Below are 19,550 nucleotides of genomic sequence, written 5' to 3' on the forward strand. Positions count from 1 at the left end.
GGCTTTGGGTCTACGCCACAGCCCACAACCAAGGGCCATCATAAGCACAATGAGTGCAGCTTCTTATGTCTCAAGTTTTCTGCCCCATCAAATAATCCACCAGGTGTAATTTGTAATTTCCAAAGAGAAAAGGTGTTTTCAACTAATTTAGTAAACCTGACATGTTCTCAGTTGCCTTGGTTTTTGTAGGAGGTCATTTTTGTGGCTACTGTCACGCTGTCTTTTTCTTCAACTTATGGGAAGTGGAAAGAATGCAGGGCTGGCACGTGATCTGCTTGCTGGTCTTGGCTCTGCATCTTACTCACTGGGAGGCCTTTTTTCAGAGGGCAAGTAACTTCGACTTCAGAGTCTTAGTTTTCTCAGCTGTAAAAGAGAGATAAATAATAACTGCCCTTCCAATCTTACAATGGTGGTCATTGAAATACAATTATGGCTTAGAAAAGTCTTGTGAAGCTTTGGAGGGAAAATACAGTGATTAATACATTATCAAAATACACTACTAATAGTACCCTATTTTAAAATGTTCTTCAGTGTTTAGAAAAACATTCTTAGAATAACTCTTAAGGTCTTATCTATTTACCCTATATGTTTTTTGGTTTTGTTTTTGCTTATGTTGACTCTATTAATATTGTTCATTACATTTTTTAGTATGAGGGCAAGGTTGGCCATGAAATATTAAATTCATTAGAATGTGGGATAAAATGACCCAAATGGTTATTTACATGGCAGGGGAGATACACTAAGAATTTGATCTCATGTATAAAGACAATTAGCTTTGTTGAGCCAGTAGGTTTACTACTTTTCCATAGTATATTACTGTTTCACAACAGCACATTATGTCCAGGTCATTTGGTTATAAAGGAGAAAGTCAATCATAACCCCATGGCGACCTATCATCAGGCCAGTTTGTGAACCTCTTCACCTGGTCTTTTTGATTATGAGAGCAGATTGCCCTGAACTGGATCCCTGGAGCTTTGAGCTAAGAACTTCATCAGATTCCTGCTAGAGGCTAATTAATCATCAAATCAGCTCATTGCAAAACCAAGTAGCCATGCTGATCCATTAATGCAAGTCCCCAGAGTCATTAGGGCAGCAAAAGAGAAGGAAATGGCCTAATCTCCTCCCAGGATTAGAAGGGAGAAGTTCCTGAGATCTAATGAGTTCCTGCTAAACTGGGGGTTGTGCTCCAAGAATTATGCTTTTTCTACCTTTTCCAGTAATATTCCTTTCAAAAAGCTACCCAGAAACAAAAGCGCCTGTTGTATTGCCCTGCAGTGCTCAAGCATTTAAGTTTCTCTTCTTGGTGTAAGCAATTCAACACTCATGCAGAGCTACAGGCTAAGGTCACTCAGTGGGTTAGAAAGAGAAATAGCAATCAACTACCTGCCCTTTCTGCCTACATGAAGTCAGACTGATCTGACTGATTTTTTAAAATGCCTTTACCAGTTATGTGGGACTATAGCAAATCTTCTCTTTGTTCTGGAAGAGCATGTGGTTTGCAATTTGGTTCCTATTTGGGTTAACAGTCACTGACAAGAGAGAATAACTTTGATAATTGCTCTAGGTTTTTTTCTGATTGCTCTGAAATGTTTAGCTGTCCAACATGACACCATAATAACTGGCTGAAACGTGAAAAGCCTTCTAGTGGAGCAAGTAGCATGCAAGTAGCTTGCATGGTAGCAGTTTGGTTTTCTGCTGTTGTTGCTGAGATGACTGGTTGTTTTGGTGTTATGTATACACATACCATCCTGGTTTCTTTTTTTCACTGAGTTGCCCTAAAAGTAAGCTCCTTTATTTTATTTATTTATTTTTGAGACGGAGTTTCGCTCTTGTTGCCCAGTCTGGAGTGCAGTGGTGCAATCTCAGCTCACCGCATCCTCCTCCTCCTGAGTTCAAGCGATTCTCCTGCCTCAGCCTCCCTAGTAGCTGGGATTACAGGCATGCGCCACCATGCCCGGCTAATTCTTGTATTTTTAATACAGACAGGGTTTCACCATGTTGGTCAGGCTGTTCTTGAACTCCTGACCTCAGGTGATCCGCCCGCCTCAGCCTCCCAAAGTGCTGGGATTACAGGTGTGAGCCACAGCACCCGGCCAGTAAACTCCCTTTAAAAAAGCGAACTCTTGGCCGGGCACGGTGGCTCACGCCTGTAATCCCAGCACTTTGGGAGGCCGAGGCGGGCAGATCACAAGGTCAGGAGTTTGAGACCAGCCTGGCCAACATGGTGAAACCCTGTCTCTACTAAAAATACAAAAATTAGCTGGGCATGGTGACGGGTGCCTGTAATCACAGGTACTTGGGAGGCTGAGGCAGGAGAATCACTTGAACCCAGGAGATGGAGGTTGCAGTGAGCTGAGATCGTGCCATTGCACTCCAGCCTGGGCAACAAGAGCAAAACTCTGCCTCAAAAAAAAAAAAAAAAAAAAAAAAAAAAAAAAAAAAAAAAAAAAAATGAACTCTCTGAGAGGAAGCATGCTATAAATCATAGACTCTGAAGCCAGACTGACCTAAGTTTATTAGCTGTGGGATCTTGGAAAAGCCAAATAACATCTCTGCACTGTAGTTATCTCATTTTGTAAATCTGACATGATGATATCTGCCTTGTGGTCTTGTTGCAAGATTGTTAGGAGGCTGTTTAGAGCCTACTCTGTGCCAGGCAGTCAGTACTTCCTAACTTTCAATACACAGACAGAGCACCTGGGGAATCTTGTTAAACTGCACACCCTGGTTCAGTCAGTCGTGGGTGGAGCCTGAGGCTCTCCATGGCCAGTAAGCTCCCAGGTAAGCCCATGCTGCTGGGCCACGGACCACACATGGAATAGCAAGGGTCTAGATATCATTTGCAAAGTGCCTAACACAGCTAATGCTCAATACTAATGCCTGTTTACCCTGGAATAATTCAATCACTCATTTTAAAGTGGGTGAGAAGTCCCTTTTTCACAAAAGTAATATCAGTCTGCCAATAGCTATGTACTCATATCCTTTACAAAATCCATCTTGGCCCCGCAGGTGGCTCACACCTGTAATCCCAGCACTTTGGGAGGCGGAGGCGGGTGGATCACTTGAGGTCAGGAGTTCGAGACCAGCCTGGCCAATATGGTGAAACCCCCATCTCTACTAAAAATGCAAAAATTAGCAGGGCATGGTGGCACGAGCCTGTAATCCCAGCTACTCGGGAGGCTGAGACAGGAGAATCGCTTGAACCCAGGAGGCGGAGGTTGCAGTGAGCCGACATTGTGCCGCTGCACTTCAGCCTGGGCAACAGAGTGAGACTCTGTCTCAAAAAAACAAAACAAACAAATAAAAAACACCAAAATCCATCTCATCACAATTGGCCATGGTTGGTAGTTTCTGAAGGCAGGTGATAGGTACATAGGCAGAGTTCATTTATATTATTCTCTTGACTTTTGTAAATATTCAAAATTTTCCATAAGAAATATTTTAAGGTAAGAAAGAAAACCCCAACAGAGGATTTTTAGGGCAGTGAAACTACTACCTATGATGCTATACTGGTGGGTGCATGTCATTAAACATTTGTCCAAACCCATAGAATATATTACACCAACAGTGAACCCTAATGTAAACTATGGGCTTTGAGTGATCATGATGTGTCAATGTAGGTTCATTGATTGTAACAAATGTACCAGTCTGGTGAGGAATGTTGCTAGTGGTAGAGGCTGTGCATGTGGGGGAGGGAGGATGGAGTATATCTGAACTCTGTACTTTCTGAACAATTTTGCTGTGAACCCAAAACTGCTCTCAAAAATAAAGTCTATTAAAAAAAAAACACACAAAGAAACAAAAAACATCTGCTCCCTAGCAGACTGAGAACAGCAAAAGATACAAGTTATCTAGTACAGTGATTAGCTGCAAAAACATGTTTATTAGGAGAGAGGGTGCTTTTGTTTAATAGATTGCATTCCTGGCCGAGTATGATGGCTGACACCTGTAATCCTAGCACTCTGGGAGGCCGAGGTGGGAGGATTGCTTGAACCCAGGAATTCGAGACCAGCCTGACAAAGTGAGACCCCCATATCTACAAAAAATAATAATAATAAATTAGCCAGGTGTGGTGGTGTGTGCCTGTAATCCCAGCTACTTGGGAGGCTAAGGTGGGAGGATCACTTGAGCCTGGGAGGTTGAGGCTGAAGTGAGCCATGATCACAATACTGCACTGCAGCCTAGGCGACAGAGCAAGGCTCTGTCTCAGACAAAAAAAAAAAGAAAGAAGGAGAGAGAGAGAGAAAGAAGGAAAGAGAAAGAAAGAGAGAAAAGAAAAAGAAAGAAAGAGAGAAAAGAAAAAGAAAGAAGGAAAGAGAAAGAGAGAAAAGAAAAAGAAAGAGAGAAAAGAAAAAGAAAGAAAGAGAAAAGAAAAAGAAAAAGAAAGAAAGAAAGAAAGAAAGAAAGAAAGAAAGAAAGAAAGAAAGAAACCAAATCCATTCCTAACCGTGCCTCCTGTGACTTATGATTGTGCAAAAGTAATTTACTGTGGGATTTCATCTGTGTGTATGCGCGCGCGCCTGTGCCACATTTACATTCTGCTTTCTATTCCAGAGGTTGGCAGTTCTCTTAACATAATCACACCTCACACTTCGTTTTGTCAAGACAGATTTCGCATTGTTTTTCTCTACCCTGGTGGACTAAAAAATCTGTCTGTATTCTTATGAAATCATTTCATTTATTCTTTTCACTTTATCAAATCAAGCCTTTCCCCCACCTACCTGGATCACATTCTGAACTGTCTAGCTTATGTGTTTGTTAAGTCAGTGATTCACAAAGCAATCACCCAGCTAATTGGCAAACGTATTTAGTGAGCTGGACATTCCTCACCATCATCTTCTTTGAACTGGACCCAGTTTCTATTAGGCGCTGAAGCTAACATAGCCCATGGCAGGTGTCACTTTGATTTTTGTGACTATCTTTTGATTAACTAAGTGATGGGCAAATCACAGAAAACCTAAATGAACAAAATAAACAGCCAGCTTGCATTTTTGTTCTCTTGGTCATATAAAGCCTCTCCAAACCAGTGTCAATTTATTCCTCCTTTTTCTGCCCATGGCTTACTTAAAGGGTCTTTGATGTGGTAACTGGATAGGCCTCTCTTAGCTGGTCAACTCTTTGTTATTCTGTTTGGTATTTAATCCCGGAGACTAATGTTCTGCTCTGGTATGTTGTTTATCACGTCCAGATTATAGGTGTAGCAAATACTTTCCTAATGAAATAATCACTAACTTGACATTCTGCTTCTAGGATAATGCAGCTAGGCTGGCTGGGCCCCTCCATTTGAATCTTCTAAGATAGCTCTATGGTCCCAGTTCCTCCTACCCCTAACTTCCTTTAGGTCTAAATTGTTCCTTTTAGGCATGCTTTCTCTAAATGGCAGGGTTTTAGGCACCACTTGAAATCTTCAATCTCTTTCATAATAGTCAAGTTTTGAAACCTTAGCGTCTATTTCCGTGTGTGGAAACCCTGTAGATATCACCTCTGCAGCTGCTATAGTCCTTCAACTTACTCATTCAGTGAATGAAACTACCTGGGAGACACTCGTTTCCAGAATCTTTTCTAGAAACTTAAAACTTCACATGCCGACTTTGTACAACTCCTTTTGAAATGAACTCGGGTGGCAGAACTGTGCTGGCCTAACGATTTCGAGGTGGCAGAAACACCCGCAGTGACAGATAATTGCAACTATTGCCATGTCTCTTGCTGTGTTTCCTGTTTGCTAGCTGCCTTCAGGATGAATCATATTTGTTTTCACGAATTACTTCTTTACCTCTTCTCTGACTAAATTTTGTGATACCTGTGGCCCCTTGGCTAGCTTAGTTCTTTCCTCATGAGCATGTGTTCATCCCCATGAGTCATGGCAGTAAAGTTTTCTTCGCAGCAGACAGGAAATAATGGAATACACAACAGCCTCATCTCCCTAGACATTATTTCAAAACAAATCTCACCTTGTGGCACATCCTTGCCTCTTCTCGTGAATCCAATTCCTCTCTGTATGTGAATTAAACTCACCCTTCCAGAGCCAGCTCAAGCCCCAGGTCTCTGACTACTCATCAAACTATTATTGTTTCTATAGAAAAGAAATAAGAATATACAGGTTGAGCGCCCCTAATCCAAAACTCCAAAGTCTGAAATGCTCCAAACTGAAACTTCTGGAGTGCTGACATGATGCCCCAAGTGGAAAATTCCACACCTGACCTCATGTGATGGGTCACAGTCAAAAGGCAGGTGCACAAGTTTATTCAATGTCCCCAAGGGAAAAATAAACTTACCTGCTATGTATATAAGGTATGTATGAAACAAATTTCATGTTTAGAGATGGGGTCCTATCCCCAAGCTATCTCATTATGTATATGCAAGTATCCCCAAATCTGAAAAAATTCCCAAATCCTAAACACTTCTGGTCTCAAGCATTTTGGATGAGGGATACATTTTGGATAAGGGATACTCAACTTGTGTATGTTTTGCATAAAGAAACAGAAGTAGCCTGGCCAACATGGCAAAACCCTGTCTCTACTAAAAATACAAAAATTAGCCAGGTGTGGTGGTGCAAATCTGTAATCCCACCTACTCAGGAGGCTGAGGTTGCAGTGAGCCGAGATTGCGCCACTGAACTGCAGCCTGGGTGACAGAGAGAGACCCTGTCTCAAACACACACACACGTATATTTAAACTAATAAAAGTGGTCACTTGTAAGGGGCTGGGTGCACCAGGAGGGTGAGGAGTGATTTTTCACTGTATATCTATAGTTTTCTACTTTTGAAGCATATGATTGTTACCTATTCAAGAAGTTAAATTACAAAGTGAATTAAATCCCTTGGTAAATCAAGCTGATATATTTCACTGTTTCTATTTTTCCTGTGTCAGTCACAGAAATATGAGACAACTTTAGGAAATAGGAGAGCTAAAACCTTAAGTTCCTCAAAGATAAGTCAAATAAAATGTTTAAATCAATGTGAAGCTCAGGTCTCCATTTCTGTTTATTTTTTAAAGTAATTTCTGTTCTTTACAATGTTATTACACACACACATATGTGCACTTGCACACACGTGCACACACAGGACTTGAGATGGAGAAACAAGAATAGCCTCCACACATCATTTTTACAAAGTTCAAAGTAGATTACATTTATGTGCTTTTCATTCATTACACAATGTACAGACATGATCTGTTTAATGACTTAGGCTCCTCACACGGTTAAACAGTGAGGATTTCCTATGGAAGACTAGACATAGAAGTTTTTAGAAGCAGAGACTGTTTTCTGCAAAAACCAACCTCAGGCATACATTTGTGTTTACATATATTCCTTGAGAATACTACAGTAGCAGTGCATAAGTTCATTCTGTAAAAAGATCTCAAAGATGATTTTCAAGAGACTCAATACATTGTGCTTTCAGGTAAAAATCCTTAGACAAAAGATCAGTTACTATGAAAATAACAGTTAAAACTGCATATGTGTTAGAGATCAGAAGAGGCTATAAAGAAATGTAAATAGTTGTGCTTAGGGGACTTTTTTGGCAAAGTTGTCTTAATAATAAATAAAAACTTAAAAAAAAGTCTCAGTGACTGATATAAAATAGACATAGCTATCAAGAGTTTCTTACACTTGGCTTAGAGTTTAAAGGTGAAAAATCATCTCCACATAAATCACCTGGTATCTGGTAATCCCAGTCTGGGCAAGTCAGGCAGGGAGGGGCTTGGAAGAAAAGATAAAGTGATTTTTCCTTCCTATTAACACAAAGCATTAACCAGAGGTAAAGCCAGAGTGAACCAACTAATTAAACAGATGCCTACCTTCCTTTAGAACTCTTAGACCAAAGAGAGAGGTCACCCTACTTCTATTAGGTTTTTTCAAAAAACCCCTATGATTCTTGGTGTCTGGACCACAACCTGTTCTGTAATTCACAAGATTAATTAAATATGTCCTCTCTTCTGTGAGACCCTAGGATAAGCATGATCCCTTAGTACTTTATGCTTTGTTTGCCCTCTACACATTAATGGTAAAACACTTATTTTTAGAAACACCATGGCAACCATTTATAATGATAGAGGGCAAGGTATAATTAACATAATAACGCTGATGTTTGTAGCTAGGGAATAAATGTCATTTTAGTTTTAGGCCGGTCAGTTTGCTCTTTTAGTCCTGTAACTTCGAAGCATACATGACCCCTAGCAATCAAAGTGAATTAGAAAAAAAGGTGAGAAAATAACAAATGTTTTAAAGTTTCTTGCACAACAGGTATAGATATAAAAAGAATTTCTTCAAATAATTTCCTAGGTGTCGCTCAGAAGCATCCTTGCTGTCTGTAAAATAATGTTCTGCAGTCCTTCAAATTAAATTATAATTTAAAATATATATTATACATTTGCAATTATTTGAAATCATTCAATAGTTTGTTGCATGTTAATGGAGTGAAATAGAGATAAAAGGCAGTCCACATTCATATTTTCAAGACAGATTTACTTCAGAAGTCAATTGAAATCCTTGCTCATGTTCTAAGTATGGCCATTGTGATAAGACCTGAAAGAAGAAAAATGGAGAACAGTTAAAGATACACACCTAACAGAATCTTTCATTCAATAAGCAATTGTTTGGACCTCAATGAACAAATAAAACATAGCACATAGGCAGGCACTCTACCAAGAACTCAAAGTCAATTTGAATTTTGTTGATATCATAAAGAAGAAATCCAATTTACAGCAATGGGCAGTCACTGGAGAGATTTAATTAAATCACTAATGTCTGGCCATAGCAAATCTATCTATCAAACATACCTCCTACTTTATCCAGTCACATCAAACATAATAATAGCAGATGTGCCATTTTGAAGCATGGGTAAAGCCAGTGGACTTTGTTAACAGAAGCATCAAGAGTCTACCTGTATCCCAGGGCCCTAGGGCCACAAAGAGACAGAAGTATGGCATTCCTACTTTGCTTCTCTCTTTTGAAGAGAGAATATATAAAATATAAAATAATAATAAGAATATGCTCAGTCCTAAATGAAGGATGATGAAAGTGTGATAAAAAAAAAAAGTACAGAGAAGGAGGATAACCACATGGGACTGGGGCAGTCAGAAAAGTTGCCCCCAATGATAAAAAGCTGCTTTAAAAGATGGACAGGGGCTAGGCATGGTGGCTCATGCCTGTAATGCCAGCACTTTGGGAGCCCGGGGCAGGTGGATCACACGAGGTCAGGAGTTCAAGACAAGCCTGGCCAACATGGCAAAACCCCGTCTCTACTAAAAATACAAAAATTAGCCGGGTGTGGTGGCAAGCACCTGTAATCCCAGCTACTTGGGAAGCTGAGGCAGGAGAATCCCCTGAACTGGGGAGGCGGAGGTTGCAGTGAGCCGAGATCCAGCCAGCCACTGCACTCCAGCCTGGGTGACAGAGCAAGACTATCTCAAAAAAAAAAAAAAGATAGACAGGAAAGAGAGAGAGAACGAGGAGATGGGCAGGCATTTCAGGTGAGGGAATGGCATGAGTAAGGGCCTGGAGAACTGGGCCGCTAGAGGAGCTTTTCCAGAATGAGTGAATAATCTAAAAGGCTTTATGCAGTGATTTACAGAAGGAAGCAGCTAGACAAAATTGGCTCAGAGAGGTCTCAGATTGTGGAGAGTCTTAAATGACAAGCTATGGCACTGAAGGTTATATACTTCATCCTATGGATTATGGGGAACCACTGAAGGTTTTTGACTAGGGGGTGGTCGTGAGAGCAAAAGAGAAATTAATCTGACAACATGATGGATGGCTGGGGGTGGGAATGAATGGGGGAAAGAAATAGCGAGAGAAGGAACACAGACAGAAGGGAGAGAGACAATCAAGATGATTTCAAAATAAAAAAGAGAGAGCAGCCAGGCATGGTGGCTCACGCCTGTAATCCTAGCACTTTGGGAGGCTGAGTTGGGCGGATCACCTGAGGTCGGGAGTTCGAGACCACCCTGACCAAAATGGAGAAACCCCGTCTCTACTAAAAATACAAAATTAGCCTGGTGTGGTGGTGCATGCCTGTAATCCCAGCTACTCAGGAGGCTGAGGCAGGAGAATCGCTTGAACCTGGGAGGCGGGGCTTGCAGTGAGCCGAGATGGCAACATTGCACTCCAGCCTGGGCAACAAGAGCGAAATTCCGTCTCTAAATAAATAAATAAATAAGAGAAAGCACATATGCCAGGGAATACTGAAAAGAGTTGGCATCTAAGCAAAGGTGAGAGGAGAACATGAGGAAAGTCATTCATCACCAGAACACTAATCCTCGACACATGGAAGGTACGGAATAAATATTTGTTCAATTGAAACAATTAACTCTAAGATTTCAAGCCAGGATGACTGAAATAGTGAATCAACAGGAAATAAGGGAATTAGTTTAAAGAGAAAGGTTCTGAACATGGTGGCTTCAAAAGTAAAGAAAAAATAATAATAAAAGAGAAACGTTCACAATATTAAACAAGGCTGCACTGTTCATCTTTATCACTGTATGTACTTTGTCTGTTTCCCTAGGAGCAATTCCTAAAAGTAGAAATGCTGTATCATGGAATGCATGCGTCTTACATTTTATACATGTTTTATGCCATTGTAAGTCAGCAAAAGGAAAATAATTGAATACAGTATCAGGTACTAGATAAATAAGCTAAAAAGAACTAAATGTGAGTTTAAAAAGTCTTCAAAGGCACCTGACCTCAATATGCTCTTGAAGCATTTCTTTACCTGTTCTTTGGAAGAAAAAAAATCAAACCACCACCACCCTACCACACACATAAAGCCCTACACATATGTCCCAAATGCATCTTTAAAACCCTTACCTAAGATATAAGCAGCCACTAATTTTTGATTCACACTTAAGTGGAGGTAGAGAGGCACCAGCGATTCCACATCCCCCAGTGTAGGCAGCATCAGGGCTGCAATGCACACCACTCCCAGGAAGACAGTTAGTAAACTAGGTCCTGAGGATACAGCTCTGTTTTCTGTAAAAAGACAAAAATCCCTAAGCTTCCTTCTAAAAACTTTAAGACGAAAGTTCCTTCACATACACTGGCCGCCACAGACCAGGATTCTGATTTTGTCTAACTTCTCCAATTGTTTCCCCATCATTTTTATCCATCTGAGAGTTAACTGCTGGGCTGATGTGGAAGCCCATGTCTTAACTGGTCTGAATCATTGCAGGATGGAATGCTGACGTGGCATTGTGAGGTAGTGAGTTCTTACTGAAAGGTGGTCACCAACTCCCCCGACCATCCCACCCTAGTCAGTAGAAAGTATTCAAGCATGTATCATCGATGTATGCACATTTTAAAATTATATGCACAAGTTCTGTACTGTGATGCTTAATATAAAACATACAAATAGATTTTTGGAAGAATGTGCTAAAAATAAATATAAATTGAAGTTCTGATACTTTCTTCCAGTACCCCAGTGGCTTGCCTGTGTATATTCAATTTGAGCCTGCCACACTAGACTTCCACTACCTTTATGAGAATATTTTAAGGAGCTCCCCAGATAGGTTTGATCCTAATAACTGTACATCCCGCTATCAATTTTGAAAATGTTAAGGAACCAAAAGTGTTTCCCTCTGCTCTAACCCATTTATAGCAAAGAAGAAAACAGCAGAAACAGTATCTGGCAAATACGCTAAGAGAAATAAGCCAGTCACAGAAGGACAAATACTGCATGATTCCACTTACACAGGAAATCTAAAATAGTCAAACTCATAGAAGCAGAGAGCAAAATGGGTGGTTGCCAGGGGCTGGAGGAGGAGGATAATGCAAATTGCTAATCAATGGGCATAGGTCTCAATTATGCAAACTGAGTGAGTCCTAGAAATCTACTCGACAATTGTTCCCACATTTAACCAATATTTTATTGTACACGAACATTCATTAAGAGAGTAGATCTCATGTTAAATGTTCCTAAAATAAAATTCTAAAAGATTTTTTAAAAAGGCTGGGCACGGCTCACGCCTGTAATCCTAGCACTTTGGGAAGCCAAGGTGGGTGGACCATGAGGTCAGGGGTTTGAGAACAGCCTGGCCAACATGGTGAAACCCCATCTCTACTAAAAATACAAAAATTAGCCGGGTGTGGTGGCACGCACCTGTAGTCCCAGCTACTCAGGAGGCTGAGGGAGGAGAATCGCTTGAATTCGGGAGGTGGAGGTTGCAGTGAGCCTAGACTGCACCATTGTACTTCAGCCTGGGTGACAGAGCAAGACTCTGTCTCAAAAAAACAAACAAAAAAAAAAAACAAAACAAAAAAGATTAAAAATGTTATCAGACCTGCTATTCTACAGTTCTGGCTCTATGTGTATAGTATACATACTCATATTTTTAAGAAACCCAATAACAGCATTTTCTGTCATACGGCTTTTCCCACTACCTTTCCTTTCATTGAAAGGAATAGCCAACAGCAACACAATCTTTGTGTTTCATTAATGAAATAATGCTGTTCATTCTATTATTAAATGGAACTTTTCTAAATTATTAATACCTTAGCTGTTGTGTGGAGTTTAACTGAACTTCATCAGAGCCAGAGAGGTGAAAACAAATTCAAATTTTATAGTAATTATTGCTTGGAATGAAACAATAGCAGAAATACCTAAAAGAAAAACCCCAAGTCTTGTTTCAGTTAATAGAGTACCTTTATAGTTATCTTTGTTGCAAGGATGAATTCTCAAAGAAAACAGTTATTTATGACAAGTACGCCATTCACTGCAAACCCACAATAAAGATAATTTCAAATAATTTTTAGTAGAGAACATTTAGTATTTAGAGAAATTTGGAATTTTTAGTATTCGAAAAACATTTGCATAAATGCTTGAAATTTTTCAAAATGGAAAAAGCTTTTTTCCCTAGTACTACAGGATCGTTGTAAAATATGTTATAAAGATACAGAAAACGTAAATGTTCCTCCATAATTCCACCCTCCTAGAGCTAACACTGTTAACAGCTTGGTATGTATCCTTTTAGATTTTACAAATGCCCATATAAACATGTAGAAGAATCTTTTACATAAATAAGGCCATATTATACATACTGTTATATAACTGTTTTTTTTTCCTTACTTAGAAATATATTTGAAGCTCTTTCTATGACAATGTATAAGCATTCGTCATTCTATCAGATCCTTGTAAATGTCTGCCTGGCACACTATCTTATGAATATTTATAATTTAATCAATTCCCAATTGATGGACTTTTCGGTTATTTTCAATTTTGTATTATTATAAACAATAATTAAGACCATAATTTTCTGAAGCCAGAGGGCACTGACTCAAACATTATAGCATAGACATAGCAGTTCATTAATAATGTAATTAAGACAAACCCACTAAGATTCAGATGTATCTTTTAAAATGGCTTTTTAATAACCTGAACTCTAGCATTTTATGAAAGTATACTTTGTAGGTTTCCCTTAATTTCACAGTTAAATTTCTGTTGAATGAAAAAAACTCACAAAATATACTCACAAAATGTACTTATGCACATAGGCAAGGTCTGGAAAGTAACATGGAACACTTATATAAGCAGATCTGTTAAGTGTGTGAGATTACAGGTACATTTTCTTATGTTACTGCTATATGTGTTTTATACAATAAACTTAAATTTTTTTCTCGTTTTTACTGACTTTCAATATATTTCAAAATCCAAATTTTTCATAATGTAGCCATCAACCATTTTCCTGCTAAAAGTGAGTCTCACAACACTGCTGCACCTCTAATACTTTATAATACGCATTTGTTGAAATATTCTCTAAGCTAAGGACTTGTAAAAGTAATGACATTTCAAAGCCTCCCCAAAACAATCTCAATTAATTTTCAACATTTTAGTTCAGAAAAACTTAAAAACCTGAGTTTTCCACATGTTGGAAACTACACATAAATTCCTGTAAATTTAATAGACAGGAGACTAAATCGGTCATCATGATACTCTATTAAAGAAGAAAACTTTACTCAACTTACTTCCAGGTAATTAGGCACATTGGGGTAACTACCCATAAACGGGACATGTTGGCCAGGACTGTGAATGGGGCTCTGCTGTGGTATCACCTTTCCTCTAAACAGCTGTCATAGCCATGAAAACCTTGTAAGCCAAAACAAAACAAAACAAAAAAACCATTCCCACAGACCCTCACCAGACCTGAAGTCCAGCCTTCCTAGCTCAGCCCATTTACAAGTTCATTATGTAACTTCTCTGTGCCAGGCCCTGTGCTAGGTGCTGAGGATATAATATTACTAGGAAAAGTGCCTGCCTTCATTGAGCTCCCTTACAGGAATGGATTAGATAATTTTTTCCCTCAAAACAGAGATCACCATGTGTTATGCTAGCATCACCTATCCTCATTCATCTGCCTACTCCAATTTTACTATTAGAAAAATTCTCTAATATACTTTAGATACCAAGGTTTGTTAGAAAACTAAAATAAGGCCGGGTGCGGGAGCTCAGGCCTGTAATCCCAGTACTTTAGGAGGCTGAGGCAGGAGGATTGCTTGAGGCTAGGTAAGACGAGCCTGGGCAACATAGCGAGACCCTGGGTGTGGTGACGAGCACCTGTAGTCCCAGCTACTCGGGAGGCTGAGGCAGGAGGATTACTTGAATCCAGGAGTTGGAGGCTGCAGAGAACTATGATGGCACCACTGCACTCTAGCCTGGGCGATAGAGAGAAACCCTTTCTCAAAAAATAAAAAATAAAACAAAATAAGACAATACATACTTTAATTATTTAGCCTTTTTAGCATGATCTTCGCCTGAATTTTAATAAATTTAAAAATAAAAGGAATAAAGTTCTCCTTACATATATTTACATACACATATACCCCTAAATCTTACTCCTTATTATTCTTGGTTATTAAACCAATCTGTTAAATACAAAACTGAACTTCAAAGACCATTTTAAATTACAAGTGTAACTTCAAAAAACAAATACAAATTAAATGGCCTTCCTTGTACTAGAGGAAGCATTTTAAAAAGGGAATCTTGCATTTCATAACTATGTTAACTTTACAATACTGATCTGACAAAGTGACACTGGACAAAGGTTCTCTTTCAGCTTCAAAAGATGAAAAGCTGGTCCTGTCAGTTGATAATAGTTGCTGAGAATAAAACAATCCACTATAGGTTGGTGCAAAAGTAATTGCGGATTTTGCAATTAAAAGTAATGGCAAAAATCGCAATTGCTTTTGCACCAACCTAATAGCTACTACCTAGTCACTAGTCCTGGTATTACCAGAAAATCTAGATGGTCCCTAATGGACTAGGAAAAAACTCTTGGCTACAGTAAATCAAAGAGGCACTACTCCCTGTTATTGAAATAAACATCCTAAAACGAACAAACTGATACGACTGAATGTAACAGCAAGTAGATTTTTTTTAATTCTTCATAAAATGTTGCAATTTCAAGGACAGCTGCTATCATATTCATGTACCAGTATCACCATCAAAAAGTTTCCAGTTTCCCTGGTTTTCTATGAAAATTTTATCATCCTCCTATTACAACAGGTTTAGGAGGAGATAATGAGAAGTTAAGAAGACGGGATAATGACGTCCAAAGAGTTGAATATGAGGGTAGTGTCAATGTTGAAAGAATATATCATAACACTTCTGAATATCTAAGCTGGAAGGAAATGAGGGCTGGAGAGGGATTCAATTAATAGCCCACAGGGGATATCATAATCTACTTAGTTTAATTAACTTCAACTTTAATGAGATTTTTTTTTTCAAAATAATATGAACAGTGCACTAAGCTTGGCCTATTACCAAACACAATCTCTCTCTTCCTTGGAACTAATTAAATGAGAAAGGATATAGGAAAGTCATGGAAACAAAAGTATAGAACTGCCAAATTGTACTAGCTTCATAAAGTATGGTGCCTGCAGTCTTAGATATATTTATGTTTATGTTTAAATACAGATATATTTAAAAGGCTACAGCAACATCTACCCTCTCCTTACAGCCTGGTCCAGTGAGGGGTATTCCCTCCTCTCAAAGTCCACCTCCAGGCTTCTTGTTCTACTTCAGGTACCTGATTCTCTAGGTGCAGTTTTGAAGTAGTTGACCATGTTTGAAGTGGTAGATGATTTTTCTAGTAATCATTCTTAGCTGCCTGATTATTTTAAAGTTAATAATGTGTAAGACCTCAAAAGGGCTTTAAAAACAACCCAAAACTACCTGGTTGAAACGACTGCTCAAAAAATAAACTTTCAGTTAAATGTTCCTTTAATCTTTTTTCCTCTTCTTCCTTTTGTTGTTCTTTTGCTGATGGGAGAAGAGTAGCAACAACCTCTTTTCTTCCCAAAGCCTTCCTTTGGCTTTGCTCGGAAACTTGGAGACGGAATTTGTCTATTACACCATAGTGACAGGATCGAACATCTCGATGACGAATCACACTGAAAACAGCAAAAAAAACAAATGCTGTTTAGATTTCTGGGGGCTGGCCAAACAGAATGCAGTGAGATATTTTAATATATTAAACAATATTAACTGACTACAACCAAATACTCAAAAACAGAAATTTGCTAAGATGTTAAAAAATCACAGTATAACCCAAAAGAAATGAGTAATTCGGAAACATTGGATGAAAGCACATAATCTAAAACACAGAATAAAAGTCTTAAGCAAAAAAATAACAGGTAAAGAAAATTCCTTTTTGGTCAGGCGCAGTGGCTCACACCTGTAATCCCAGCACTTTGGGAGGTTGAGGCCTGGAGTTTGAGACCAGCCTATGCAACACAGAGACCCCGTCTCTACAAAAAAAATTAAAAATTAACTGGCTTGGTGGCGTGCGTGTAGTCCTAGCTACTTGGGAGGCTGAGGTAGGAAGATCCCTTAAGCCCAAGAGGTTGAGGCTGCACTAAGCTATGATCGCTGCCATAGCAAGAGAGCAAGACTCTGTCTTATTAAAAAAAAAAAAAAAAAAAAAGGAAAGAAAAAAAATTCTCTTTAGCAATCACATTTTTTTTTTTTTCCTGGATAACTCAGCGCAGCAACATTTACTAAATAGGAATACATGCAATTGTTTATTCCCCACAAACATCTCATAAATTTCTATTGCTACTTACTTATTGTTTAGGCAACAAACCTCACCCTACACTTAAAATTGAATTCCATGTATGCAGGTAGAAACGAGCAATCAAATAAGTAAGTAATCCACTATTACCAGTGCAACAGAAGGCCAATAATACACTTCTACTTCTCTAAAGAGAAAAGAGTATACAGCACTGTAATTTTATTTTATTTTTTGAGACGGAGTTTCACTTTTGTTGCCCAGGCTGGAGCGCAATGGTGTGGTCTCGGCTCACTGCAACCTCTGCCTCCTGGGTTCAAGTGATTCTCCTGCCTCAGCCTCCCAAGTAGCTGGGATTACAGGCACCTGTCACCATGCCCAGGTATTTTTCTTTTATTTTTATTTTTAGTAGAGACGGGGTTTCACCATGTTGGCCAGGCTGGTCTTGAACTCCTGACCTCAGGTGATCCTCCCACCTCAGCCTCCCAAAGTGCTGGGATTACAGGCGTAAGCCACTGCACCCAGCCAAACACTGTAATTCTTATGGGTTTTCTGCAATTCCATTTATTTTATTTTGTTCGTACTAGGGAACACAAAACAATTAGGTCAAAGTAACACATTTATTTGGCAAGAGACTACATTTCTTTGTAATAGCTCTTGCTTACTGTGTACTGAATGAAAATTTTTAAAAATATGCAAAAATGTTCTCAAAGATACATCATTTTATGGCCTTGAGCTGGTGAAAAAGTATTCAAAAGAAAAGAATTCTGCTTCTCATTCTCACAGAAGATTTAAACAAATACAGTGTACTTGGTAGCTTAAATTAAGGGCTGGTCAATGGATCCATCTGGTCACCACTAGTTCCAAAATAAAAATTAAATATGAACAGCTTGAACAATCATTTATCTGACACTCTAAGATGAAATTATCTGGAAGAGCTCAAATAATATTTTACAGATGAGTGGTTGCACAACTGCTTCCTGTTTATATAGATTAACTTCCAGGCTTTTCGTTGAATCACTTCAGATGAACTTATATTACCCTTGTTCTTAGACTGTAGTATTACAGTTTTCCAAATGTCACTATAATAGCAGTATGTTCCAAGGAAAGCTAAATCCCCTATTATAGCTGGAGAAATTTAAAGGAATAAGTCAGAACTTTTACCTTTATAAGCATCCCTGGTATGACTAAAACCACAACAATGAGAAAATGTTCATGGAGATACTAACATATACATGAGCTCCAACGTAATGAAATATTATTAAGTATTTGGCCGAATCTCTTAGAAACAATTTCGATAGACAAACTTTCGGCAAAAACTCAAAATATAATAAATGCCTATGTGAGAACAGCTTCAAGAAAATATCTTTTTTTTTCAAGTTAAAAACATAAATATTAACACACTTAAAACGTGTTACCAGGAATTGATCTTGACTTACATATCCACACAACACTGAGGCTTTACTGCACCTGCAGCATCAACGACAACATACTTATTTGGAGTAGTACACAAAACTGAAAGAAAAAGTCACAATGGCCATTAGTGTTTTTTTTTTTTTTAATTAGTTTCTACAAGTAAAAAATTAGTAGGGACCAGTTAAAAACCCAGAAAATAGAGCTAGGAGACTCACCTTTGAACTTTAAGGCAAACTCATAGGGATTGTACAGTGTCAACACTTGCTTATGTGTTGACTGATCATCTGCATAAAATATGAGCTCCGTGGGGAACACGAAAACAGGAAGATTTCCTTCCACTAACTCTGGTTGTCTTTTTTGTTGATGCATTGGCACTGAATCCCCCTTGCTGCAGTTTCTGTTTTTACAGTCTCAAATCTATTTTGGACTTTTCTTAGATTCAGTTAAAAACTCCAAAGCATTTTGGCAATCTAGAAATAGAAGGAGAAAGCGAGAAGAAAAGTGAATGATCCCAATTTTCATTAATCTATAGCCCCTACACAAAAAGTATATTTAGCATGCATTAAAATAGGCCCCTAAATTGGCCAGGTGCAGTAGCTCATGCCTGTAATCCCAGCACTTTGGGAGGTCGAGGCAGGCATATCACTTGAGGTCAGGAGTTCCAGACCAGCCTGGCTAATGTGGTGAAATGCTGTCTCTACTAAAAATACAAAATACAAAAATGCAAAATCAAAAATACAAAAATTAGCTGGGTGTGGTGACATGCCTGTAGTCTCAGCTACTCAGGAGGCCGAGGCAGGAGAATCGCTTGAACCTGGGAGGTAAAGGTTGCAGTGACCCGAGATCACACTGCTGCACTCCAGCCTGGGCTACAGAGGGAGACTCCGACTCAAAAAAAGTCCCCAAATCACTTAAACATGCCTTTTGACTTTTTCCCTTGACTTACATGTATAGCTTTTACCAAATTATGCAAAGAAGTTTATACATGCTCCTTTCACATTGAGGATTTCAACCTATGATTAATAATCTAAATACTCAAAGGAATAAAGAAGACTTTCTCAAATTAATGACCCCCTTTCAAAGAGGTGAGATCAAAGGGATATCGCTCTTTTTAAACCTCAGATTTTTTAAAAAGTAGA

The 19,550-nt window shown here is 38.8% G+C and overlaps 1 protein-coding gene across 7 annotated transcripts in view; it reads right to left on the minus strand.

The window, feature by feature from the left end:
* Nucleotides 1–6,965: 6,965 nt before the first annotated feature.
* Nucleotides 6,966–19,550, minus strand: part of MOSPD1 (motile sperm domain containing 1) — a 28,204-nt gene continuing 15,619 nt past the window's right edge. For 3 of the 7 annotated variants that reach the window (XM_055376037.1, XM_004064895.3, XM_055376036.2), the window contains 5 exons: nt 18,627–18,881; nt 18,435–18,510; nt 16,161–16,378; nt 10,805–10,966; nt 6,966–8,524 (listed from right to left, as the gene is read on the minus strand). In XM_055376037.1, coding sequence (XP_055232012.1) covers nt 8,493–8,524; nt 10,805–10,966; nt 16,161–16,378; nt 18,435–18,510; nt 18,627–18,780 — 642 coding nt within the window. In that variant the 5' untranslated portion in view covers nt 18,781–18,881 and the 3' untranslated portion in view covers nt 6,966–8,492. Of the gene's footprint in view, nt 8,525–10,804; nt 10,967–12,424; nt 12,593–16,160; nt 16,379–18,434; nt 18,511–18,626; nt 18,882–19,550 lie in introns of those variants that run through there. The other 4 variants (XM_004064896.4, XM_055376038.2, XM_063703217.1 and 1 more) reach the window with 2 other exon arrangements.

The sequence above is a fragment of the Gorilla gorilla genome, chromosome X (genome assembly GCF_029281585.2).
Source record: "Gorilla gorilla gorilla isolate KB3781 chromosome X, NHGRI_mGorGor1-v2.1_pri, whole genome shotgun sequence".
NCBI classification, from domain to species: domain Eukaryota; kingdom Metazoa; phylum Chordata; class Mammalia; order Primates; family Hominidae; genus Gorilla; species Gorilla gorilla.